This window comes from Falco biarmicus, chromosome 14 (genome assembly GCF_023638135.1).
Source record: "Falco biarmicus isolate bFalBia1 chromosome 14, bFalBia1.pri, whole genome shotgun sequence".
Classification (NCBI taxonomy): Eukaryota; Metazoa; Chordata; class Aves; order Falconiformes; family Falconidae; genus Falco; species Falco biarmicus.
In genome coordinates, this window is record NC_079301.1 from 8,666,421 (window position 1) to 8,693,916 (window position 27,496).

Sequence of the window (27,496 nt, forward strand, 5' to 3'; positions counted from 1 at the left end):
AGCAAGGGCTACAGCTTGTTTCTGAGGGGCTAAAACTGATACTGCAACCACCTTGTGACCATCAGCCCTAAACTCCTGATTGGGAAAGCCTAACAGGGAAAAAAAAATGCCAACAAGCAGCTGACCTTAAAGAGGAAAGCAAGATGCAGGGTCCAAGCAAAAGGTCGCCTCAGCTGCCTCCAGACCCCTGAATGTTTGAGAAGGTGGTGGCTTCTGCAAAGGGCCTCAGGGTGTAAGAGCAGTCGGTGTAGCGATGGGGTCTCTTCTTTGGGCAGCTGAAGGCTGGAGCTGGATGGTGCCTAATTCAGGGTGAGCGTGGCAGGGGATGGGGAGGGTCTCTGGAGCAGGGCTGGGCTGGCAGCCCCTGCCCTGCCGGGACCTGCAGGGACACAGCAGCGATGGACACTTACTGTCCTTCCCGATGTTGCCATCTAGAGGACCCAGCAAGGACAAGAGCTCCTTGCAGGCCACGATGAGATAAGGAAGAAGAATCAACAGCTTGCTTTTCTTAATTTTATCTCGCATAAGCGCTTCCCCAGCACGACGTGGAGACGGAGAGCCGAGTGCACGGGAATACAGGATTGCTCTGAAAACAGCCCTGTGATTTTTTTTGAGGCTGTAGACACCAGGCATTGGCCCATTTCCCGGCGCTTCACTGACCCCCACATGAACGTGGCCGGGTGGTCCGACAGCTTGACTGAAAGCTGTCCCTCATCAGCTCAGATTGAGCTGAACGAATAAAACGGGGACTGTTCAGCAAGCGGCAGCTCTATGGACCTACCTGGGGTGCAAATCCCCCTCCCCAGGCTACACAGGGATCTGCCTCATCCCTGCTTCCAGTGCCGCTGAACAGCACCTATCCAAAACCTTTTTGCATGGCTGAAACAACATGCCAGTTCGTGGCACAGCGAGCCCATCCCGGAGGATGTCTGCCTGCACGCTGGCTGGTCCCGGCTTCGTTTTTGGCACTGGAGATAGCCCTCACCAACGGTGAGCCCAAGGGCCTGAATCGTACCTTACTTCAACAAAGCAATTCACGTGTAAGGGGTGTGCTGCACTTCTTTTTGAGGGTTTGTGAGGGTAAAGAGCTGCCAAAAGGCATTTGCTCAACTGCTAAATCACATCCTTGTTTGTTTTAGTTACGTGCCCGAGTACGACACAAGCCCGGGCTGGATGGCATGTGAACAGCGGCATTAGCGGTGTTTATTCTGATTATCGGGATTTTGAGGTGTGAGAGTGCACGGTGGAATTAGCACCATTTCACAGTAAGAAAATAAAACACCGTTGTCTCCTGTCCTACTCCTGTGACTTCTAGTAGCAGGGGCCACCCATGACCAGCATGACACGGGACAAGTCCTTCTCACCTGCAGACTCACAGCGCTTTCGTGAGCTGCAGCCGCGTGAGGACCACGGTCCCTTTGGAAAGCAGAACAGACATTCCCTCGGCTATCCGCTGCTATGGATGGAAGACAAGCGTGTTTAACTAGGTTTCAGGGGTTACCCTCCTGCAGAGATACAGAGCTATGAACGATGTATTTTTATAGCATTCAAAAGATGAAGGTTGTCCTTTGTGAACCAAAGCCCTCAAAAACAGATTCCTGAAGTTTCTGAGGTGCCCTCTGTATCGAAGGATTGTAAAGCATTTGAACAACCAACCTCTCCAGCTGCTCCAACCGCACACAGCACCAAAAAAATCGTACAGATGGGAGACGGGGCAGAATCACCTGCCACAAGGCCGACTGCAAATTCAACAAAAACAGGACATAAAGGCCCACAAAAGCTCAGGAGCCTCGATTTTGCAAACACTTGGTAGCGATGCCTATCACGCAGGTCCACCCTCTGTCCCAGGGCAAGTGTGAGTGATACCCCCAACTGGGTTTTGCTGTTCACGGAGCCTGTTGGAGTCTCTGCTCCCCATCACCTGCTGCTGCAAGGGAAGACGGTCCCAGGGCTGGGCTGTGTCTCCGGAGCCGGGGGGGGGAAGGCAGGAGGTGTGCACCCCAGCCTGGCTGCCCTCCAGCCCGCCAGGTTCAGCATCTCCATCCATGGCTGCCGCCTTACCCGTTGGCCAAAGGCCAGGAACAAACTCGTCTGGAGAAGGTCAAGTGGCACATCGTCACTTTGCTACAGATTTATTTCTGTGTGAATTAATGAAACGGTACACACAATTCCAGAATTAAAAAAAAAAAAGAAAAAACAACCAACAAAAAAAAACAAACAAAAAACAAAACCCAAAACTTTTATAGGCCCATAATCCTTCTTTCACAGTACAATGCAACAGTAAAGGATTTAGTCAGTGTAAACAGAAGGTCCAACAGTGATCATCAGCTATCACAGATCAGCTGCACAAACACCACAACTACGGGGTTAATGCCATTACCACACAAATTGACAGTACCAGTACAAATCATAACTTTACCTACAATGCTTTTTCATGTGCAAAAACCATGAAAATTCAATTTACGGAAGGGCACCTTCTCTAAATCTTCGTGGGAGCTGTAAACTGCCTCCTTGGCGCTGTCTTATCTATTTGGCAAAAGGTCTCGGGGGCTGATTCTCCAAGGTACCCTGAACTTCATCTGCAGCAGGCAAGCCATCAGGGCTCTGCATCTGAAAAACAGGCACTCGCGCATCCTCTGCTGCAGCAGGACAAAGCAAATCATCAGCTGAGGATGAGTATCAGTCAGGTATTAAATCAATCTTGAATTTCAACTTAGATTCATTCACCAAGACCATTCAAAACAGTCCTGGCTATATTATGTATGGATCATAAGAGCTCACAGGTAACCCACAAAATCATCATTTAAATACTTGCATTTCTTTAGTGTACTAACTGAACCGTCACTGGCTTCAAAAGCTGAGGCTTACGGTAATGAGTTGGCAAGCTTAAAGAGGGTGGATAAATTACTGAAGTCAACGGGCGACTGAAAGAGAGGAATGCTACCAAGGTGATGCTAAAACCTTATGCTGCAGCCACCCGGCAGCGCTGGGCTGCAGATGTGCACCTCAGCTGAGGATGGCCCGGGAGGGAGCCCTGCGCTGCCCTTGCACCGCGCCGCTGCACGGGTCCTGCGATGGGACCCGGGGCTTGCAGGGGGAGCAGAGCCACGCTGTGCCTCCGGCTGCACCAACGCCAGCTTCGTAAATTGAATTCATAGTCAGACTATACAGGAAAAAACAAGAGGTAGTTATTTATTATACCTCTTCAAAAAGGCAAAACAAACAAAAAACAGGATGTAGAAGTGATGCGGTAAACCTAAAGTCAACAGGTACCTATTTTTTTTTTTTTCCTCCTTTTTTTGGGGTTTTTTTTAAACACATGAAGTTAAGTTACAGACATCATATCAAATGCACACTTTATGGAATTCCTGCATAGTAGGAAACAAAGAGGCTAGCGCTAATCCAACAGCTATGTTAACAGCGAGACTGCCATTTACTGGTGCAAGGAAGATGCCCTATCTCAATATAAACAGAGCATTACCCCTCTCGTAGAGGGGTCCGATGGCAACACTTATACATTTTGTTCAGAAGGAAAAAGAAAGCGTTTTCTTGGGGATAAACTGCCAAAATAATCAGCTTCACATCCATAAATTTAAGGCAATGTTACATTAGACCTGAGAAAACGAAAAAGAAAAAGTGTAGATTTATTTTCTCAACTATACATGTACACTCAAAATTTCAGTATTTTCTGTCTCCTCCAACTCTCAGGTGGTGCTGGGGAAAACAGCCGTGGGGACACTTCTCTGAGGTCTCAGGGTCAGATCCTGACAGATGCAGAGTTTGTTCCAGGGAAAGCTCACGGGAGCTGTGAGTGCTCGGACTCACCTGGCTCTTTTTCATATATTCTCTTTTTAAACATCTCTTTAAGCTCTCTGGAGAAGGTTAACTCCAGTACGAGCTTGTAGTGCACCAGTAACCCTGAAAGGTTTGTATAGCAAAACTGTAGCTAAAATAGACAATAAAATTACATACAGCAAATTTCTGTGATTTCCCCTTTTCAGGAGAAAAAGAAGGATGTCAGGGTTAACAATTTCACTGCACTTTTAGCCATTCCCACAACGACAGAGTAAATCCTTTTAACACTAGTGTGAAATCGCAAATTGTTCTGTGCTCTTCCTTAGAAAATAAAAATTTATAAAACCAACCAAACAAAAAAAATCAACTCGCAAACATTTCTCATTAAATGGTAAGAGACACGAGAGAGATCAGGGAGGGGATTACAGACACACAAGCATGCTAAGGAGTTATTAAACAAAGTGCAATGATTTTTTGACTATACAGGACGGACGGACAACTCCCCTTCAGCACCACCTGGATGCTCAGCACTTCTGGAGAGGTCCGGAGGTACCGTGTCTTTTTTTTGTAGCCATAAAGCTTGTGTTCAAGGTTGGCTGGGCTCCACGGCCCCGTGTGCAGCTGCGGTAGCTCTGCACATCTTAGCTACGCCTGTGACCGCAGGAGAAGAGATTGGCTTGCACAAAGACACAGCCGCTTCCCAAACGTGAAATTTAGTTACCAGTTGAGGATTTGACGCCTGGTTCTAGAAAGCTGCTTGAGCCACAACTGAAAGATGGACTCGGCTCTAAAATCTGTGCATGCCTGGTGTAGTGTCTGTGGGGTCACCTCCTCCTAAACGTGACTACAGACACAAACCCTCTCTCCCTCCTGCTCCCAGCCAAGCAGCCAGACACCCGCAGCCCGTGCTGTCAGCTTTGGCCGGTGCCTGCCGTTAGCCGGCTAAAGCAGGGCTTGGGCAGAGGGTCCCTAAAAAGCAGAAAGTCTCCAGGTGCCAGCTCAGGTTCCCACAAAACAAGCTCATCGCTGGTCACTGCCCGGCAAGAGGGTCTATGGGCAGATTTTTTGTGATATTTCAAATGTGACTACCCAAATATCAGAGACAAAAAAAAAAAAAATATTAAAAAAATCCTCATCTGAATAGAAAGCGATTTCCACTGCTCGCCAGCACCTCCCTACCCTCCTCTCCCAGGCTCAAAGGATGAACAGGGAGTCAGCTCCTCTACTTACCCTGCTGGGAACTACACCCTTCGTCAAATCACACATTAAAGAAGCTCACTGTGTGCAAAAGACTCTTACGCTAAAACAGTTCCACCCTACACAGTGCAGTCAACACAGTTTTTAACTTAAATTTGCAGCTTGTTCTTCACAAGTGCTTGGCAGAGAATATTTATATTCTTCTGACACCATATAAATAATATTTATACAGCTTAGACATTTTGAGACATGCATTAGACTTTAGGTAGTACATATTTCTTGATCATATATGCAAATATTACTGTCAATTAAACTGAGCAACCTTATGCTGGACCATGTCTTGCGTTATCCAGGACGTTTGACGGTGGCTCTGAATCGTCCATGGGAAGGACCAAGCGTGTTCCCCGGATTACGAGTTCATGGTCCCCAAAAGCGAGCTCCCGATCAAGCGCATCTTCAGAGCTGTTTCCCACGAATCGCCGTGACGTGCCGCTGGATGCGACAGAGTCAGTGTTGACGGTGGAATCCCCGTAGGTCAGACTGATGTCCCCATCGTTCAAAATGAGGTCAGAGTCATCGTCCTTCAGCTGCTCTTGATTCTGGGCAACGAACAGGAGGAAAGGGCTGTTTAACTGCTCCTGAATAGCCGTGTTTGAAATCGCACAGTGGCGGTGAACAAGCAGACAGAGGCACCGAATCACAGACTCTCCTGCACCGTGACCATAACCAGACGTGCCATCCATCAGCCCCAGCACCGGATCCCCCCACAGGCTCCCAGCTCAACGCTGCAGAGCAGCATCCAAAAGCTACTCAGAAACATAAACATGTCAAACTCCACCAACACCATGACAGAAAGGACACTGATGGACTCACCTCGTACGCCTGTGGACTTGTCAGGCACCGGGCAATAGGCCCACAGCACCCAGGGAGCGTGGTCGTCAGAGGAGGACCGCTGTGTGTCAGCAGAGGCTTTAGATAGCTGTGCAGAGGGTTAAGGAAGAAAGAGGAACTGGCCAGTATCAGTCAAGTGTGGGGTGCAGAGGTAGTGGTGAGGGACTTGGTGTCTCCAGGCAATCGCAGGAAGGAAAGAAACACAAGTCCCTGGAAGCACAAGAATTACAGGGATGAGCAATAGGAATGCAACTACGCGCAGTGGGACGAGTGGACCAGGGCACAGTCCCGGTGAGAAAAGGCTCAGCAGTATCACTTATCCCATCACCCTGTCCCTCTCAGCCTGGCAAATCGCTCCTCCGCTGATCCGTGGCAAAGCATTTGCAAGAGAGGGGAGGCACAGACTGAGCAACGGGGCCACAAATGAGGAGCCCCCCTGCCCTTCCTGCGCACCTGCCACTGGCATCAAGGAGCCCCTGGGCTTCCAGCCTTGGCGAGCCCAGCTTTGAACTGAGCTACCACCGCAACCCCACAGACCGTGGGTGGAAACGGTCATTTCTTGCAGCTGCAGACATGAGGAGGCGCAAATCAAAAACCAGCGGTGTAATGGGAAATAAAGGCTGGCTCCTCTGCCAAGCAGGGAGCGAGTCACGCTCCAAGTCAGCAGAGCTGACCAAGCGGATGGGATGTGACATGGCACGTGCCAGCTGCCGTTCAAGGATACTTGTGATCAAAGTTGTACCACATGCGGAAAAGCCAGGCGCTTTCTGCTTTCGTACTCCTCCTCTCGCTCTCCGGGACACCCTGCAGGAAAGCAAAACATTAAACAGCAGCAGGGCAACGTGCCACGACCTGCATCAGGGCCAGGAGGTTATCCCCAGGGGAACATAAGAAGACACGCACCTTCCCACTGCTTCTTCAGAAGAAAAATTTGGGTTGCCGTGGGTAAAAGCACGTCCACACCACAGCAGGTGCTTCCAGCACCGCACTCTGCATCTAGCAGCGTACGACAGCCTTAGGGAGGTGGTATCAAAGCACGGAGTGACCATTTCTCTGCTAGAGCCCTCCTGTTTCTGGCCCCAAGGTTTAAAGTGCCTCGGAGCCAGCAGCTGCATCTGGACATCACATTTAATAGTGACTGACAAGTCCAACCTCCATCAAATCTCACCTGAGATTTTTGTGTGCAAATAATTGTGTGTTATGGGGACTCCTGGCTTCCTTTTAGTCAGAGAAAAAATATAGAACTGTTTGGAGGGGACTGTGAATACAATTATGTATTTCACAGAAGTCTGGGTTTCAGATTTAGGGCTCTGGGCTGCCTTTAGCATTTGATGCTTTCTCTGCAGGAGGTGAACAGCTCAGTAAATGGCTCTCAATAAAATGAACCTCCAAGGTGCAGAGCCCACACCAAAATCAAGTCCAGCCACAGCCGCAGCACGACCAAGCTGCTGGTGCACGAGTGAGACAGCTCGGGGCTACCAGGCAGGAAAACTCCCAACACCGCAGGGCTCCAGCATTTATCCCAGCGTGGTCGGTGGTTCCTGGGCTGCCACATAACTACCCATAGGAAACACAGAGGCAAAAGAGAGGTTGAGGGTACCCTCAGGTAAAAGTTGGACAGAAGATGCTACATTAAATGAGTCAGTAAATGGCATTTCTGTACTGCTCTGGACACTGGGATGAGGCAGAGCACCTCCATGTCATGCACATATTGATATTTACTTCAAACCCAGCAAGGGAGAGACCAAATCTATTCTAGCAGTAATGTGGACTTACTAAACAGTCCAGCAGTTATTCTATGCCTTGCTCTCTGACCGAATAAAAGCAAGCCTCATTATAACCACCGAGAGCACAGAAAAGCCACGGCTCGGGCTGACTGCAAACTCATTCACTAGAGGAGCTAAAATCTCTCCTACAGCTGGGAGTGGAGCACAGACGGGCATTCACGGGCTCTCGCTGTAACCCCTGCACGGATCAGCACAGTGCGAACCCCTCTACAGAGGCTGCCAGCACCGCCGCACTCACCACGTTCTCCTGATCCGCATCCACACCGACTCTGTGGAGCAAAAAACAAGCAGAGGGTTAGCACAAGCAATGCCAGGTGGGTACGTGCCGTGGTCCAGGAGGGAAGGATGCGATCTTCCTCTTGTCTCTTCAAACTGAGCACCTTGAGATGAGAGTGGGATGAGGGAGAGGGCGCGCTGCGCCAGGAGAGCCCCACGCGTGCCACTCACCGGATATTCAGGCAGGACAGCATGGCCGTGGTGCCCCCGCCGAAAACCCACACCGTAAAGAAGACAATGAGAAGCGTCGTGCTGAACATCATCTGTCGGGCGTACGTGGCCGTGTCGCGGATGGCCAAGGCGAACGCCATGGCTCCTCGCAGCCCTGCGGGGGAAGGGACGGCGGAGGAGCTGCGTTAGCCCACAAGCCCAGGTGGCCGCCCCCACCACAGGCTTCCCCACCCAGGGCTTCCATCGTGCTGCCCACGTGTGGTCCTGTCCCTCTGAGGGACATTCACCACTGGAGGAGACCGCAATGCTGTGAAAGCAGGCGTTACCACCACTCCTTCCAAACCCAGCAAGGCAAACCCTCCTCCTGCCCCACGCTGTGCGCTGGAGCGCAGGGCAGGAGAAGTCACTCCTACACCTCAAAACCAAGGCACTCACACCACTGAGCCTAAGGGAGCCCTTCCCTGCCCGGCTAGACATTGCCTATAAGAGATTTAGAGTTGAATAAGGAATATGTCCAGGCGCTCAGGGGCAAGGAAGCGCAGATGGGCCACGTGGTCAGAGGCAAAGATGCGGTAACATACCAGCAAACATCATCATATGCTGTAAATTCGTTCCGATCTTATTTCTTCTCCCCAAATTCAGTAAAAATGACAGTGGGTAAATATTGGCAGCTCTTCCTAGGAAGATAGCAAGCTGTATTTGCACACGTTAAGGGAATGGCTCTTCCTATGTCTCCCATCGCATCCCACCTCTGCACGCAGAGCCAGTTTCTACTGCCTGATGGAAATGCTGGGGAGCCTCAGAGGCGCCAGGCACTGTGGGAAGAGCATGTTACTACCTCACCAAAGCAAAGCATGCATTGCAAATCAGGAATATCATACAGAGACAAGCACAAATAAACAAGGGAAATGATGAGAAGACAGGTTAGACTAGCGAGGGGAGAGAAAAAACACCATTTCCCACTGTATGCTCTCCCCTGCTGGGTCCGTTTTCCACCCCAAGAATTATTTGTCCTCTGTGAAGCTCAAGTTACCACAGCTACCACAACCCCTCTGACATTCCCCAGCACACCACACTTCACAGCTGGGTTTCAAGCTTTGAGCCAAGTCCCGTTCCCAAAGATTATTCAGTAAAATGAAAGCAGCAGCCGCTAAGAAGGAAAAAAATAATAATCTAATACTCTTTCTGTTTTCATAGCCTGCGAGATACAAGAATCACCAGCCCCTTCATATTGCTTTTTATCTTTGAAGCTGTATCTTTTAATACCAGCACCCAGATGGCAAAAATAATCTTGGAGCCAGTATTCAGCTCAGCCTTGAATAATATGGAAAATGCTTCCAGCTTTTATGTTCTTTCCTGAACATCATGAATTTGCATAAGAGACACATTTCATGATCTCTCTCATGAATGAGCTATTTCATCAGCGAGTTAGCCAGTTCCTACTGAAGAGGCACAGCACAAAATTTCCATCTAACCACACAAACGGCACTTCCCTGCTCTTCACTCTCTTTACCCCACTGCAACTCCACAGAAGCTCATCAGGGAAATCCAGCCGACCCCGCTGCAAACCCATGCACCAGCACTGGCAAAGATAACAAAGTGTTATTTACCAGTATAAACCTGCTTCAGTGCAGGCAAAGGGTGAAAATAATTCTGCTCAACTGAACTAGCTTCCTTGTGATACGAAAAAAATTCCTTCAAAATCCTTGTTTTTCTGAGACATACCAGGGCCGATAGCTTGTTTCTGTTAGCATCAGCCTACAGAAGGGGAAATCTTTCTCATGACATCATTCAGAGACATCTACTGCAGCTTTAACTGTGCTATTTGACCAACAAAAGAAGGGTTAACCGAGTGGAATAGCAGAGAAAAGAGGAAATAAATGACTATACCAGGCAGTTCCCATTTGCAAAGCCACCCCTGGTGCCACGCTGCACCACATTTACATCGGATGCCGTGTCCCTGCAGCAGCTGATTTGAATGCCCACAAAAGGAGAGAAGATGGGAAAGAAAAAAAAAAAAAAACAAACCAAGAAAACCCCACCAGAAAAGTTGGGAAAGAACCTCCATTTCCTTAAAATAACCAGTAAAGGCACCACTACATGGGAGAAATCCCCTTTTAAAAATAAATCTAGACTGACTGGAAAAAAGCCCCATACATTTGAGTGAAAAATACAAACTGGGAATGAGGCACCTCTCCTTTTTTTTTTTTTTTGTCTTGTAAAACGGGCTCCAAAGGATACAAAAGCCCCCACCACAAAGGTAGGGTTAAAGACGTGGTTCTGGAAGGTGAACAGTGCAAGTCCCATGTAGGAGAAGATGAAGTTTTCTGCCAAGAAATTCAGAAGCTCGAACAACTGAGAGAGAAAAACAAATTAAAAGCAAGTTAGACATTACACAGATTTAACAGAAAAAACATGTGACCCCATCCATCACGCAGTAAATACTTCTGCAGAAGCAACCCTAGTAAAATCCATCTGTAGAAAGACAGATACACCTAATTCTGGCTAGAGGGAAGGAAAAAATATTGAAATTCAGAGAGGCTGAGGGGGGCTGCGGAGCTCTCACCTGCTTCGTTCTGTGTTGGGACTCCGTAGATAAGTTGTTATAGGTATAGTGGGCCTGCGTGATCCCGCAGAAGAGCACGGCCACCACACCTGGAGAGCAGAGCATCACATTAGACCCCTGGTCACGAAAAGGGAACTGAGCTGCACCCCAGCAGTGTAGGCGACTTAATGCAATAACCCCAGAACCCAAAATAATTAAAACTTCTGAAAGCAGAGGGAGAGCCCCGGCTGCAATTGATACTGGGAGAAGCAAAACACCGTAGCCCCATCACCCCTGCCGATCTCTGTCCCAGATGCAGGACTGGGCTGGAGCTTGCCTGTAAAGCCACACGCTTCAGCCAGCAGGAACGTGCTCCAGGACATCAAGAAGAACAAGCCGGTCTCCAGCAACGGGAACTCCCGAAGTTTGGTGAACTTGGTGACGTTGCAGATGGTTAAGGATAATTTGGAGAGAAACTGTAGGCTAAGAGCGCTTCAAATCCAGCTGCGTATCACAGCAACACTACACAGCCTGCCCCTAACAAGGCTGTGGCGCTGCCTTTCATTAATTTAAGCAAAAAATCATGAAACAATGCACCTGGGTGAGATGTAGCACAGCAAAAAAAAAAAGAAGCTGCTATGCAAACACTTGGAAAAAAACCCAACAAAAAGGATATTAAAGCTGTCACAACTCCAGTAGCTGCTCCCATTGCAAAAGATCCACTGAATATCCCCAGGAAGATCCCGATGGACTTGAACATCGCTGTGACATCAAATGTATGGCTGTTGTCGCCCGCTGGCTGGTACGCAACAATTGAACTGGAAGAGAGAGGGAAAGCACACACAAGAACAACACGCTCCTCAGGCACCTCCACCATGAAGTGCTACGACCGCTGCAAACACCGAGCCTGAGAAACCAGGGAGACAAACCCCAAGGGATTCCAAAACTCCCCTGGGATTGCAGCATGCGGCGGCAGCACGCCCACCCCGTCCCCGCGAGTTCAGGACCCCCTTCACTCCGGGCTGGCTTTCTGCTGTTCAGCCACCCCTCCTGGGCACGGATCTGCATTTGCTCCTTCTAGATCTTAGAGAACATTGGACCAAAGCCCGTCTCTTGCACGATCTCCCACAAATACATTTGCTAGTCATCAGCCCGCCATTTATGATGGTATTCCGGGGGTTTGGCATCACCTTTCTATACAGTCAGGCAATCTGGGACCACAAAGCATTCAAGTGGGAAGCCTACATTTCTCCATCGACTCCACAGAGGCGGCTGATGTGAATATCCCCTGGAGAAGTTATGCCATTTTACCGCATTTAACATGCACCACATTTATTTTGCACTGCTCCGAGTCCAAAGTGAAACGCTGCAGGGCAGCAAGGCAAACAAACGGCACAATGCGGTTCGCAGCAGCCACGCTATTACCTTCATCCACCAAACTTCAACAGACCTTTGCGATGAGATGGCAAATAGGTCTGCCGTGCTGATCCCGTCTCTGAACCTGCTCCCTCCTAACTCCTGAGGAGCTGAGCCTTGCGCCAGCCGTTTTGCTGTTTTACTTGGAAAGGCTGGGATACAGGGGCGGCCTTATCCATCTCCTAAATCCCGTTTGTTGACTCCTTACATCACTTTATTTGATGTAAACATATCAAAAACATCAACTTCCTAGTTAGCAATCCCTCGGCTGGCTCTGTTAAAACTCCTGGATGTGAACTTTCATCATTTTCTGTTTAATCCCTCAAGTTACGCTCAGCGCACACATCCTGCAGCCTTCCCCCCTAACGACACACAAACATTTTTCTGCAACACAATGACAATCCTCCCCTTTCCAACGGGTCACAGGTCACTTCCCTTGCTAAACTTCCTTGCTTTTAATACATTTCATTTTTCTGCATTGTCTTCTACGCTGCAAGCCACAGATTTCTCCCTGTGATTTAATTTCTTTTGTCAACCCCATTTCATACTTCCCATTCACCAGCATGCTCTTATTCTGGGGTTTGGGGTTGTTTGTTTTTAAAATCCAGACTGATTTCATTTCCCCTCCATAACCGACTGTTTGGATGTCGGTTTTGCATTTTAACCTCTTACAGTTTTGCTTCTGGTTTTGCTTTTTGCATCGCTGATAAGACATTATCCACAGCTGCCCTTTGTGTGCTTTACTTCCCCGCTCCCTGCCCACGGGGCTCCCTGTGGCATTTAGCCCCTGTGACACCTCCCCTCCCCTCCCAAACCGCAGCCCCGGCTCCTCGCTGCCCACCAGCTTTCGGTTCTGGGTTCAATTCCCCTTCATCCTGCAACCGCCCCGCCGCCACTACGCCAGGCCAGGGCAAGCCAGCACCAGGCAGGACAGAAAGGCATGGGGGGTCCCGGACTGAAGGCAGGGAGGAGAGGAGCCTCAGGGACACCCAGCTCCCGGTGGGACCCACAGAGTCCCCCAAGCTCCCCATCCTCCGCCGGCGTGGGGACAGTGCCTGCAGCGCCGCTTTCACCATGTGCAAGGAGCTGACAGTGCTTCTCTGGGCAACCGCCGAACCCAGGCACCCAGCCAGCTGTGACTGGAGCCCCTCTTCACCCCTGGGACAAGGTGAGACCCACCACCCATTGTCACCCCGGTGGCAGCTCCTCCATCAACACAGCCCACCTGCCCAGAAGCCACCCCATTCCCCATCTTCCCAACACACCCCTGCATCTCCTCACTGGAGAGCAGGTCCTGCCGTGCTTGGGGGAGCAGAACCATCCCCAGGCAGTTCCCCTACTTACGTCTCTGCCATGAAACAGACAAACGCCAAGCTAAATCTAAAAAAGAGGAACCATAAACGGGAGCTCTGGACTGCTCTTGGAGGCACTCTCCTCCTCGGTGCAAGAGGTCCTCACCTCCTCCTTGCACCCAAGATGTGGTTCTGTCCAGGTGGCTCAAGGCTGCCCTTGAGATACCTGCAGCGACCGATACCCACCGTGCTGACCCGCCTTACACTGCTTACGGGGACCCTGAAGACAAAGACCACAGCGAGCTTTAAAATGGGTACGGGTTCCCTGCTGAGCCGCCCCTGGCAAGTCAGCGTGCTGCTGGGCCGGTCTGCACAAAAGCATGGCTGCAAAATAACTGCTGGCTGCAGCTCAGAGCTGCTGGTTTGGTGCAAATTATCTTATTTCAGGGAGGGGGGTGGATTGAACTCAGCTTGTGGAAAGAGGAAGGCAGGAAATCAGAGCAACGGCTACAAAGCTGGTACCAAAACAGTGCAAGAGGCAAATCGCTGTGCGCTGTGCCGTCACCTACGTGCGCGGAGATCCACCACAGATTTCATTACTCTGACGTCGAACCCACCCAGTCCCACTCTGAACCTCCCGGCACAGGCTGAAAGACCCCGTCCCTTCCTCACTCAGGATCACTGCTTCAACACGGCCTGGCTGCGCAGCATTTACTCTCGCACTAGCAGTGACACATCCAGCACAAAAGCCAGAGCGAGCAATACAAACAGTTCCAGAAACCTCAACAGAAACATTCAATTCAGTAAATACAACCCATGCGGGTGGCGATACACAGCTCACAGTATGTTACTTGCTGCCTCCACCTCAGCAAAACCCACGCAACCAGCATGCTGGAGTGACATGTATTCCAGAAATATTTTCCGCATTAGTCTTAGCTATACATTAACCTGTCACCGTTGCAGATATTATATCTTTCCAAACAAATTCCCGTGATGACAACACAGTGAAAACGCAGATAAAATACGTCCTACATGCACAGGACATAAAATATTAAAGAATATAAAACATTTTTTAGAAAGCTAGCAAGTTTCCCGTGTGTTCAGTCCAGGGTATTAACTCTGGCTGTAAGAAGGACCATCTTCTTGATGCACAGAAAGCGCAGAGAGAAAGGGAACACCTGTTTTGCCAACTATTTCCACCAAAACAAAAGCAGGTATTTGTGAATGGGAAGGAAGGCAGGCAGGAGCAAAGCCACCAGCAAGGGGTTTCAGTGGGATCCTGGGGCTGAAGAGCAGACTTGGTGCTATTCCCATTTCAGAGGGACATAAAAACTTCCTTCTGGCTGGGTCAACCACCATAAAAGCAAAACAAAACTTCCCATCATGCAGGGCAAAGTTGCAGGGACAACCTGCAATTTCAAGCTGCCGTCTGCAATGAGGAAATGAGTCAGAAGGTCACTACAGCTTTCCAGGACACTTAATAAGGAAATCTGTGCTTGCGAACACTAATGCTCCTATCTTACAGGAGCAAGGCCTAGTGGCTCCCCCCATGTCCCCCCTGACATGTAACATACATAACAATTAAAAATAAAAACAGAACACACTTACGAAGACAGCACTATGGCAACTGCATCATTGAGGACGCTTTCGCCAAAGAGAAGGGCATACAGCTCAACATCAACCTGGAGTTCATGGAATATGGCAAGAACAGTCACTGACAAATAGAAAAATAGAAAGACATTTAAAAAGGTGCCATTAATTCACTGTAATCAAAGACAAAAAGCCCCTTTTTAGAAAGCTGCCTTCCTGCACATCTGTGCAACTGCTGCGATGGTGCCAGCCACCCCCCATGCTCCCTTTGATAGTCATCCTTCTGCCCTTTCATTTTTAGATCTGCTTTATCATTTCCCTCCTCCTCCTTTCACTAAAACACATCCCGGGCATTAGATCTATTGAGTCTTTAGCGGGCAGATATGAGCACACTCTGCTCTTGAGCTTCCTGAGGGTTTGAGCTCATGGACTGGACCATGACACCACACTGACACCAGCTGGTGTCACCAAGCTTTTGGGATGCCGTTAGCTTGGAACACCAAGGAGAGCCTTCCTCCACCTGCAGAAGGCCAGACTTATCCAGGATGATGGCTATCTTTTCCCTCCATCCCTGATACTCCAAGAGAAATCCTCAGATTCAACCCAGGTTGACACACTGCAAGTGCCGGCACAGATGTGTTAACGTTTCAGACCTATCTGGAAAAAGCCAGGCATCGGCTCAAACCCCACGAGGGGGTTCCTTGTGATTTGCAGCCACATGGCAGAGATCGGAGTACCCTCAAGCCCTTCCGCGATCCAGCAGCTCCAGGAAGACAATGAAAATGCAGCAGATTTTGCGTATCAGCCTTGCAAAAAGATCACAACATCTAAAGCAAGCAAGATGTCGCACACGGTGCATTGTGCACAGCTCAGACTGCTGTGGAGGGCTGAGCTAATTCCAATTAACTTCTGTGAAAGTCCTTTAAAACAGCATTCAGGGACTCATCCATGCACACTGAAGGGGTTTAACCCATTTATGCCCAGGCAAACGCTCCATTTTTACCTGCGGGATTTTCTTGTTCCCATTTCAAAGCCTGAAGAAAGGATGCAACACCGACAGCCCGTCTGCAGCATTTCTAAGCATTACTTCTACCTACAGTCCTTGCCTGGCCTCTGCCCACCCGCCATCAGACCTACCACACTGCTGTCGTGTCTGGGAGCTGCTCCTTGCTTTGCCAGCGTGCCCCCTTCTCGAGGGTGACACCCTGGCTAAGTTACGGGGAGGATGCTCGGCCTCGCAGCCACATGGGAACAGCTCCCTGCTAAAGGAACCAGTGGGCTGAATGTATGCCCACGTTTGGAGAAGTTGGGCAATGATTTTACCTTATTTTTTAAGTTTGGGTTTGGGGATTTTTTTTATAATAAAAGTATCAGCTGCAATAGCCGCACACCTGGCAAGTCTTAGGGAAACACAAAAAATAAATTATTAAAAACTCATGGGGAATACACATCTCAAATCTCCACCTGGCAGACAGATGCGGCTTACTCCCACGTTATGCTGCAGGTTATGTTCTGCAGCATCATTCTTGTTTATATGCATATACATACAATGCTCCTCATTTTGCCTTTGAAAACAGACATGACTCATTGTTAAGATGAGCAGGTAAAAGTCCCAGTTCATCTGGAAACGACAGCCACTGGCACTTGTTTCAAAAGGGCAGAAGGTTTGGTTTATCCAGGTGTGCGACCTCTCCCTTCCAAGCAAAACTGACCAATATCTGCATTTAAAAAGATCCACCAAAGCTACGTAACATCGGGAAGGAGGAGATGCTGCCACTCCCCAGCCCCACCAGGCTGGCCTCGAGCGCAGTAGCCAGGCTGCAAAGGAAGAAATTCAAGCCCTGTTCAGCAAAGGGAAGGAAGAAAGAGAGGCCTTTTTGTGGTCCTGTGGTTCTAGGGGAGGGTGGAACATGCAAACAGCTACCACGTAAAAGCAATCGTGAACTAAGCAAAACTCGGTTGGACGAGGCATGTTCTTCATAGTCTGGATTTATAAAGCCCATCAGTAGACCCAGATGTCACTACTGTCCTCAGTACTGCTCGTTAAGATCAATTTTCAATTAGATAAGCCCCTTCCAAAATCCCACCCACATGGAAGCAGAAGAAAAATCACTAAACTAAAACCATCAGCCGAACCTTCCCCCCGTTACACATCTTGCTGTTGGCACAGGGCGGCAGGGCCACAGAGGACCTGTCCCAGACCCCGGCAAAGTCAAGAGAGAGGCTGCCCAGGACCTCCCTGGAAACCAAGGTTCGGGAAAGCAGAGGTTTGGAAGGGATATCACCTGTGCCTGGAAGGAAACAAAAAGGCACGGAGACAAATTTGACTTCTAGGAATGTCACAAATAAATTAAACTCCAAAATTCAGAAGGAGGGAACTTGCAGGGGTTTCAGACTTTCTCCCCCGCTTCACCACAACTCAAAGCAGATCAAAACGGAGGTAAAATGAGGGGGAAAAATAAACCATGTAACATACCAGGGTCAGTAGCAGACACGATGGCACCAAATAGGAGGCAGTCAGTGAAGTAGAAGTCTCCTCCGAGCTGCCCAGTGACTTTCATCAGCGCTACGCAGCCATACACAACAGAGCTGGTGATTAGAAGAAGCAATTACTCATCTCTGCAGTGCATTAAAACGACATTCAAATGGGCTCAATTACCCTGAATTTGCCAGATTAACCCCTGAAGTTATCCAAACACAGGAACACCAAAGAACTGTACTGGATGAGCTGAGCCCAGCGAAAGCCCACAGCCACAGTCCTGGAGGCGAGTGTCAGGCCACGCACACCACAGCAGCGGGACTGAAACTCCTCCACACACATAACGTGGCTAAAGAAAAGCAGCAGCCACGCTTGTGGGGTCTTGTGAAAGTTTTGCAGTGTTTCACATTAACACATTCCAGTGGGATGACCTTGGCCTGACTTTGAAATGGCTGAAATTTTCAGCAAGGAATAGATAATGCGGATGCTGAGTTTGCTTGAAACCACCGGACTCTCCAGTGGAAAACACCCTACGCCAGCCTGCGTGCTGCTATTCAGAGTGGGAATCATCTAGCTCCCTCTGCGCGCCGGGATAAATAATTTGAAACACAATCTGTGCTTGCTAGGCACCTGCTCCCAGCAAGTAAGGACAGGACATGCGTTCACGATCCTGCCCTCTACTCTTGTGTCTCGCGCTTGTTAGGGCTGTGCTTTCACTAATTTGAAGTTACTGGTTTTTTCAAGACAATCTTCAAAGAAGCGTGAAATTTTCTTTGCCAGGTGTATAACTACTTTGCATGGGATGCTGAGAAATCACTGTGCAATCAGACAGTAATCGCCCTGTCCACGCAGCAGAAGTTTGGACAGTAAATAGTGGGTTTGGCCTCTGCTGAGCAGCGGTGGCAGGGAGCCTGTGTGATCCTTCAGGGCTGGGATTAGCAGCCGTAGCTCTGGTCTCAGGGCACTGCCCCCGAGCACGGCTCAAACCCCCACGGGAGAGCCCGACCAGCTCCAACCACTCACCCGATCACCAGGCAGGAGATTGCAGTGCCGAGAAAAGCGTACGCTAGGATGGATCCCAAGTTTCTGAAGAAGTGCCTCTAGAAGAAAGAGGCAAGGAAAAAATAAAATATCAAACCCGAATTATATTTTGCTAACCATTGATTTCAAGCCTGCACAGGCACCCACACAGTGTCTGTAGCAACTTGGACCTGGCTCAGACACCACGAGCTGGCCAAGCACGGCTGAGCAGTGCCCAGCGCCACGGCGTACACTGCCAGACCAGCAGATCTTAATGCAGCCTTAATAAACATGAACACACCATTTTCTTCTACCTGTGTGTTTAATAAGGTACAGTCCTGGGAACCGATTTCCTAACCCAGCAGCATTCCTCCTTCCTTCTCCCGCCAGCTAAGCAGGATCATTTTCCTTTCCTTCCAAATCAGCATTTCAGAGAGCTGCTGCTTCCTAAAACATTCCCACCCTCCTATGTGTTTTGAAAGCAAGGATGGCTGGAATGGCCCCAGCTGGCCTCAACCCCCCCTGTGCAAACCCGTGCTGGGTACGGCTGAAGTCACTGACCTTCCCAGGGCAGAGGGGCAGACAAGACTGACCCCTCCTGCTTCCTACAATCCCACATGTCCTGGGGAAAACTGTACCCAGCTCCACAGCCTGGGCCTGCTGAGCAAGCATTATAGCACTCCCAAGTATTAAAAATGCTCTGGAGGCAGAGGAACTAAAAACATAGGCACTGTAAAGGCACGTACCCTTTTCAAGCTGTAGCCTGCATAAAATATAATTGGAGGAAGCAAAATGTTGAAAAACACTTCAGGATCAAAAGTCACCTGTTAAGAAAAAAACAAACAAAAAAACAAACAAAAAAAAACAACCAACAGTAAAACGGTTTGTTAAAGACTTTGAAAAACAAAACACGAATAAGAATGTCACATAAAATGTACGGGAGGAAACCTTGTACCCCTGACAGATGAAATGCTGTTGGGTCAATGCTGAGGATGTGTCTGGGATCTTTTGGAGACACAGCCCAGAGTCTAAACACTTTAAATTAAGATCAGCTGAAACTAGAGTTTCATTACATTGTGTTCAACTTATAGCTGATGACAGTCTGACCGAAGTTTAAAAGAAAATAATAAAAAAATCACTTAATCCAGCAGACAGAGGACTGGTCCCCACGGAGGGAGGGGGGAGCACTGCTCACCTCTTCAGCTGCTGACTCCCTTACCTTTCTCAGCATCTCGTTATCCTGGACATTATTGAGCTCCTGGGCACTGATTTCCCCCTTCAGGGTGTACTCGTAGTACTTCCCGCTGACATTCACCAGCAGTGTGGCAGGACTGGTCTGCACTTGGCAGCTCAGGGTCACGTTGTTGACATCGCTGGGGACATGGATGCCGTAGCGCAGGACCACACCGACCAGGACCCCTGGAGAGGGACACGTGTCAGTGAGACAAGCCATGGCAAACTCCCGGGACAATCTCTTTGAGCATGGGTGCAGCATCAGGCATGTCAGGATCCTGACCCTCTCGCTCAGCTGCTTAGCCCAACCACCGTCCAAAACTGCCTGAGCGGTACTGAACCATCTGCGTCCTTCCGTGAGCCATGCAAATGCTTCATGCTCATGTGGACTTTCTAACACCAGCCACAGACTGGTCCTGAAGGCTTTTAATCACCCAGCAATCAGCCAGAGCCTCCCTCCAGTGCAGCAAACAGCTGGCATTGAGGGCACGCTGGTTTTCTTAGGACAAGCACTCTGGTATTGCCGGGGCACAGCTGGGGACCTGGGCAAGGTGCTGCTCACGTGTGCCCGAACTGCCCACTGCACCTGGAAATGTGATGGCATCACATTCTGCCACTACAGAAATCCATTAAACCCTCCATTTTGGTAGAGGATTAAAACCAATACGCAGCAACCACCATGAACCCTTTGAGGATGGTGAGCATCCTCCACAAGATGCTGCAGCACCACACAGCCTCCTCCCACACCCGGGAGCTTTCGCACCACACCGCAGCGATCCCCGTTTTATGAAAACCATGGAAGTTTCCCAATCCAGGCCAACCACCCAGGTCTGGTCCTCACCCCCCTGCAAGCCTCAGCACTGCACCGGGAGCAGCAGCCCCAGGGCAGCCCCGTGAGCCAGCTCTGCCTCCGGCTCAGCCGCTGTGCAGGAGTATCGTGGGGTTAATTTGCAAGTCAGCAATTTATATGGCACTTTTCTTTTGCAGCACAGCTGATGAGCTGCGCTCTGAGGTCTCGCATCCAGATTAATGGTATTCACACAGTGCAGGCTCCTCCAGCTCCTTCTCACCCACACGGTGTGCCGAACACTCTGCTGGCAGAGCTTTTTGACATCTGCAGGCTGGGGAGGAGGGATGTCCCACAAGACACCTTTCCACGTAGCCTTCAGCACAAAAGGGTTTGGAAACTCCTTGATTAAGGCAGCACTGAGCCGCCACAGAAATCCCAGATCTTAACCCCATCTCTGAACCACACATTTATGAAAAGCTTTCAGACACGTGGGAACTCAACAGAGACCGCAACACTCAGGCGGCTTCTCCATTTGCCTCCTAGGATGCTCTTGCTGCTTTACTGTTGCCTTAATTAAGATCTTGCTCTGTGCTTTCCTACAGGCAGGGCACAACCCCGACTGGAGAACACCCAGCTCTTCCTCTGCCACCATCCCATGGGAGCAGAGCCTGGGCAGGAGTTCTGCCATGGCCAGGCAGGAGGCTGTGGAGTCCCAGCACACCCAGCATCTTCTGCAGCCAGTTCCCCATCTACCACCTGGTTTTTGCCTTCTCTTCCCTTCACAGTGGTTTTCCAGGATGAGATTTGCTCATTTTGCCTATGGCCAAGAAAAATGCCCCCGCCGCCCATCCCAGGGGATGTCGTGCACAGCAGGGCCACCCAGGCACGCGTTCAGACCATGAGCAGAGGCAGAAGAATCAGCTGCAGGCAGAGTCACCGCTGCTAACCCACCACACCAGTGACACAGGGTGGCTTGTCTCAGGGACCGGGCTGACAGACCAGGAGCTGCACCCAAAGCCCATCCCTGGTCTAACAGACCCGGGAGCTGCACCCAAAGCCCCGTCCCTGGTCTAACAGACCCGGGAGCTGCACCCAAAGCCCATCCCTGGTCTAACAGACCCGGGAGCTGCACCCAAAGCCCTGTCCCTGGTCTAACAGACCCAGGAGCTGCACCCAAAGCCCCGTCCCTGGTCTAACAGACCCGGGAGCTGCACCCAAAGCCCATCCCTGGTCTAACAGACCCGGGAGCTGCACCCAAAGCCCATCCCTGGTCTAACAGACCCGGGAGCTGCACCCAAAGCCCATCCCTGGTCTAACAGACCCGGGAGCTGCACCCAAAGCCCATCCCTGGTCTAACAGACCCGGGAGCTGCACCCAAAGCCCATCCCTGGTCTAACAGACCCAGGAGCTGCACCCAAAGCCCCGTCCCTGGTCTAACAGACCCAGGAGCTGCACCCAAAGCCCCGTCCCTGGTCTAACAGACCCAGGAGCTGCACCCAAAGCCCCGTCCCTGGTCTAACAGACCCGGGAGCTGCACCCAAAGCCCCGTCCCTGGTCTAACAGACCCAGGAGCTGCACCCAAAGCCCCGTCCCTGGTCTAACAGACCCGGGAGCTGCACCCAAAGCCCCGTCCCTGGTCTAACAGACCCGGGAGCTGCACCCAAAACCCATCCCTGGTCTAACAGACCCGGGAGCTGCACCCAAAGCCCCGTCCCTGGTCTAACAGACCCGGGAGCTGCACCCAAAGCCCTGTCCCTGGTCTAACACGGCACTTCTGCAGCGCAGCTGAGCTGCTCTTGCAAGGCTACAGGTGGTTTTAAGGCATGCACAGCTGACCATGTGCTCACTGCTTCACCCTGCACTGCACTGCTGGTACAGAACCACCCCGACAGTAGCAGAAAAGGTCCCTCTCGGCACAGCCAGGCACGGCCAGCAAGGAGAGCTGCTCCAGGGAACATCATGCTGCACTGAGCTGCTTTTACACCAGCGTCACTAAGAGGGGGACACCAAAGAGGAATGCTTTTGCTTACTTTTCTGCTAGCCTCTTTGTTCCCTGCAGTCATCCAGTGCTCCAGAAATAATAAGTACAGAAATGAAGGCAAGGATGTCAAGAACACTGAGATGCCACAGCACGTATATACACGAGCATGTGGCGGGGGGGTGCATGGCACCGCAGCATCGGGATAAAACACCCAGGCTTCCTTTCACCCAGAAGATGATGACCCCCAAGGTACCATGGCAGGCAACCAAAACTCTTCACTGAGATAAGATGAGCTTCAAAGGGTTATTAGGACTGTTAAGCAGCTTTAAACAGTCACAGTGAGAAGTCAAATGAAAGGGAGGAAAGCCAGACCGGAGCTCATTTACCTTCTATCCTTGCAACTGCTCCTCCACTCCTACGGAGCAGGCAGCACCAGGCACACCGCACTCTGCAGCCCTCCAGAGCTACCTGGGGTGGCTTTTAAAAAGCTGGTTTTTAACAAAAAAAAAAAAAAAATAAATTGATTTTAGATCTTCACACAGGAGCCAGAAACCTCCAGCAGCAGCAGCTGCCTGCCTTTGCTCAGATGGAAGTGCACCCAGTGACCCCTTCAATGCCCAGGCTCAGCACTTTGAGATGAGAGGCCCTGCAGGAGGAAGGAGGGAGGGATGGACAGACATCGCTGCTGGGAATTCAGAAGGGATCCTGACTCACCCTCCTCTCTACTCTTAATCCCTTGCCTGTCCTCACCGTCTCACTTGCCCGGGCAGCTGTTCCCTGCCCCGCGTGCCGGCCGTGCTCCAGCCACAGCCAAATTCCCACTCTGGCCAGGAATGAGGTAAGGGAAAAGGGACAGATAAACCTACAGAATCTGCCAAGACCACTGTGCTTGGGGGTCCCAAAATCAGGCATATTATCTTGCCCTGCAACATGCTGCCTGGGAGGCTCCCAGAGCTCTCTGGAGCAGGGTGGGAAAAGATGCCCACGTGCAAATATACATCCGCACAAATTGCTCCTGGGCACCGCACGTGAAGCAGCCAGCCATCACCCCAGCAGCTCCCGACACAGAGGTACCACCAGAGCTACTTACAGGGGAAGCACGGGGCTGCTCTGCTTAAAGCCAGTTATTCTGCCAGCGTTAAGATGACCCTACCTCCAGCCCGACGGTGGGTCTTTAACCGACCCCCTCCGCCACCTAATGATGCTCACCGGAGGCACCTGGGGCAAACCTGACGTAGATGCCAAGGTTTTTCAGACCCCAAACCCATCCTGGGCTCAGGCTACCTGGACCAAGGCCAGGGGAGCGTGTAGGTCCTCCTGGTTCTGACGGTCTCTTAGGAAATGGTTCAAATTCTCTTGGCACTTGAAGTGCCATCCTAGCAGCAACCCGTGAGCCGCTCTGCCAGTATCGACATGCTTTTGCAGCCAGAAGTTTTACAAAACTGAGCCCTGGGAGGGAGATGAGCAGAGGGAACCTGACACCGAGGAAGCTGCCAGCTGAAAGTGCAAGGAGTAGAGAAGCTAAAGGCAAAGCTGGTAAATTAATTGAGTTCTTTTATGCAAAGTGTAAGAGATTATTTTCATTGCATTTCTCCCAACTTCATTAAAAAGAATAAAAGCCCATAGGCTTTTTTTTTTTTTTTAAGGTGCTGTTGAACATTTCCGAGGTAAGGGTTTAAATGAAGACTAATATATTCACATCCAGGCACTTAACAACAATGGAAGCGCACAGGATCCCCAGGCAAGCATTAATCTGGACACCGAAAGGAAAGAAAAAATGTAGCAAGCAACTGAAGACATCCTGACAACAAGCAATTTAGACATACGTAATCCAGAGGCCAAGTGGGAACAAGTACAAGGAAACTACAGAAGTTCCTGCCACATCCACCATCAGACCCTGAGAAGAACTGAAACAAAATTGTTCAATTAACCATCCTAATGTTGAGTACCTGGAGGCAGAAACCTCATTTTAAACACCGGAATGAAGCTTAGGGGCTACCAAACACCTACTGTCTATCACCCTGAGATGACCCAGCCTGTGTCCAGCTCTTGATCATCAACTCTGAGGTGACAGCATGATTTGTAAGACAGAAATCCACTCAGAGCCAGAGCTTGTAACTTAGAGTAGAAAGAGAAACACAAAGGAAACTCTGATGTATTTCGGCAAGAAGTATGCAAAAATTTTATTTTAGTTGCTGGGGTTTTTTTAATTAGAAGAAAAAAACCAAATTGCTTTTCTCGCCCAGATCTCAGGGTCTGTTTTGCAGCCTGCCTGCTGCCACACTTCCACATTTTCAACGGACTTCCCCGGGGCTGAAGGCATGGCAGGGGGCCAGGACACTGAAGCAGAAGCAGTACCCGCTTTGCTCCCTGCAGCTTTTAAGCGGTCGCTGTAAAACAGCATCTCAGCATTCCTTGGGAAACTACACATCCCTTTTCCTATGCAGCTTTCACAACATGAGCAGCAAATGCCAAGAGCCTCGGTAGCAGGGAAAAACTTGGAATTTTCTGCATGACCAGATGGGTGATGTTACCGATTTCACCAGCAATTCTCTAAGTGCAGTCTGCAAAAGAGCAGACAGAAAAGATTTGTTTTACAAATCCGCAGGAGACCGAACCGACCTGAGTTGTCCTCTGAGAGCAAAGGAGAGCACTCAGGTGGGTCAGGGAGAACAGAGGACCACGAAGCAGCAAACTCCAGGAGAAGAACAAGGTTAATGGCAACTTTGAAAGCATGAAAGGAGTAGAAAGTCCACGAGCCAGCGAGCTCCAGGGCAGCAGAAGGAAGACCTGTGCTGGAAGCACGTGCTCCCACAGCACAGCTCCTGTCCCCGGGAGGTGACCACCCTTGCCCTGGGCAGGAGGCCAGCGATGCCTGCACCTCCCTCAGTGGTGGCTTGCAGGAATGCGAAGAGGCAGCCAGTATTTTGTGCCTCTGGGCTGATGCAAGTGTCTCCACCCCTTCGTTCAGAACGGACACTTCCAATGAACCGAAACGTAGGATCACAAAATCCAACAACCCAAATAGGTCAAGCCATAGCCTCCACAGCAACGCTTTCTGCTGGGCAGGGGGCTGGCCCACACTGGTGCTCTGACGGAGCTTGGTTGCCCATCACCCACAACCAGGGGCAAGGACAGCACAGAGAAGAGCCACTGACCACAGCACTCAGCAGAAGACACCTTTCCAATCCTAAACTCAACGTAGCTTGTCTAGATAAGGACCCATAGCTGTGTTAACGACTCCCCCAGCACAACTCACAGTCCTAGTTTGGTTGAACTCCAAGCCATGCCAGGTAACGCGGGCAAAGCCACGTACGGCACCTTCATACAATGGCAGGGCCACTTCATGTCACCTCAGTAAATCACAGGCCACCATTAAAACCCAACCAGCTATGGCTCCGCTCCCCCGACCCACGGGCACACGTGTGGGACATCTCACCCAGAGGTCCCGGCACAGCAGGAGGAGGAAGCCCCTGATCAGAGGCTCATGTGCACAGGTCCCTGAGCAGCAGGACATAAAGCTGCTGGCCCTGCGGGTCGCTGAGCATGGCAAAGGGTGGAACCATCTCCCCAAACAGCCTCTCCACTCTTCTTGGACAGCTTCTGGAAATTCAGGCCCTCTAAACACACAGTGGAAACATAACACCTGGCCACAGCGTTCAGGATGCAAGACTCCTGACCAGAGCACAGCCTGGTCCGTGCTGCCCCCAGCCCCACTCTCAGCCCTGGGGCAGGTAAGCAGGACTTGCCATTGCTCCGCGAGGTGGCTTCAAGGCCACTCGGCATGCGGTGATCCCCAACCCCACCAGCTTCACCCATGCCACCCTGCAAGACTGCCTGGGAAAACCCAACCCATTCCTCACCGCCAGAGGTTATGGAGTACCCCTGCCCCCAATAGCCCCCGACAGCCCCTGATAGCCCCCGACAGCCAGGGTTTGGGAACCAACCGACCCATCCTCCAGCAGCTGCCACATAACGCTCAGCACGGGGCCAGCCAGGACAGGGCACGCAGCCCAGCCATCCCAGTGAGATGGGAGCATCAGGCTGGGGATGCAGCGTGTCGGGGGGATCCCCGCATCAGGCTGGGGATGCAGCGTGTCGGGGGGATCCCCGCATCGGGCTGGGGATGCAGCGTGTTGGGGGGATCCCCGCATCGGGCTGGGGATGCAGCGTGTCGGGGGGATCCGCGCACCCCTCAGCCCACGCAGACACCCACGTCAACCCTGTCACAGCCCCTTGGCAAGGGGCCACCAGGCACCAGAGGAGGGAGCGGTGGGCAGCTGGTGGTCCCATGAAAGCGGGCGGCGAGGCGCCCCAGCTGGCCCAGCACAGAGCAGGGACTGGTCTGGATGGGGGTCCCAGTGCCCGGGGCAGGGTGGGCGGCGCTCGCTGCCGCTGTGCCCTCGGTTCCCCGGGGAGGGCGGGAAGGGGGGGCGGGGGGGGTCCCGGCGCCCCTCACCGTAGATCATGGCCAGGCCGGTCTCGTGGAGGAAGCGGGCGCGGCGGTGCTTGAACAGCCAGATGGTGAGGATGGTGAGGGTGAGCAGCAGGATGAAGACGAGCAGGTTGGCGCTGTCCTGCCGGTGGCTCTCCTCCGCCGCCTTCTCCGACACGATCTCCTCCTCCAGCGCCCCGGGACGCGCCGCCACCACCTCCCCGCCCGCCGCCCCCCGCGCCCACAGCCCCGCCGCCGCCGCCAGCACCGGCCCCGGCCCCGCCATCGCCCCGGTACCGGCCCGGCCCCGCCGCCACCAGGAAGCGGCGCTGGGCGCAGGCGCTGCGGGGCGGGGACAGCGCTGCCGGGAGCCCGGATAGGGACGGGGCTGGGAGGGAGCGCCGTGCCGCCGGGCCGAGGGGAGGCTCTGCGGCGGAGAGAAGGGTATTTTGGCTTGAGGCAGCCAAGGAGAAGGGGGAGCGGCCGGGCGGGGGGCGAGGGCGGCGCCTGGGAGCTCGTAAGGCGGAAAGCCTGTTGCAGGCGAGCGGGGAGGGCTTGCGGGAGCCGTGCCCGGGCGGGGAGGGGGCTGCCGGCTTGC

At 51.4% G+C, this 27,496-nt stretch overlaps 1 protein-coding gene across 1 annotated transcript; it reads right to left on the reverse strand.

The window, feature by feature from the left end:
* Window positions 1–2,220: 2,220 nt before the first annotated feature.
* On the reverse strand, window positions 2,221–27,317 carry SLC9A6 (solute carrier family 9 member A6). Its single transcript, XM_056359572.1, has 16 exons — window positions 26,923–27,317; window positions 19,679–19,878; window positions 19,206–19,283; window positions 18,463–18,539; window positions 17,437–17,549; window positions 14,979–15,084; window positions 11,339–11,480; window positions 11,000–11,105; window positions 10,684–10,772; window positions 10,359–10,472; window positions 8,699–8,810; window positions 8,118–8,271; window positions 7,909–7,939; window positions 6,608–6,687; window positions 5,866–5,971; window positions 2,221–5,591 (listed from the first exon to the last, which is right to left on the reverse strand). Exons 1-16 carry the CDS (start codon window positions 27,182–27,184, stop codon window positions 5,316–5,318), a joined length of 2,046 nt encoding a protein of 681 aa, XP_056215547.1. The 5' UTR covers window positions 27,185–27,317; the 3' UTR covers window positions 2,221–5,315.
* Between the last annotated feature and the right edge of the window lie 179 nt (window positions 27,318–27,496).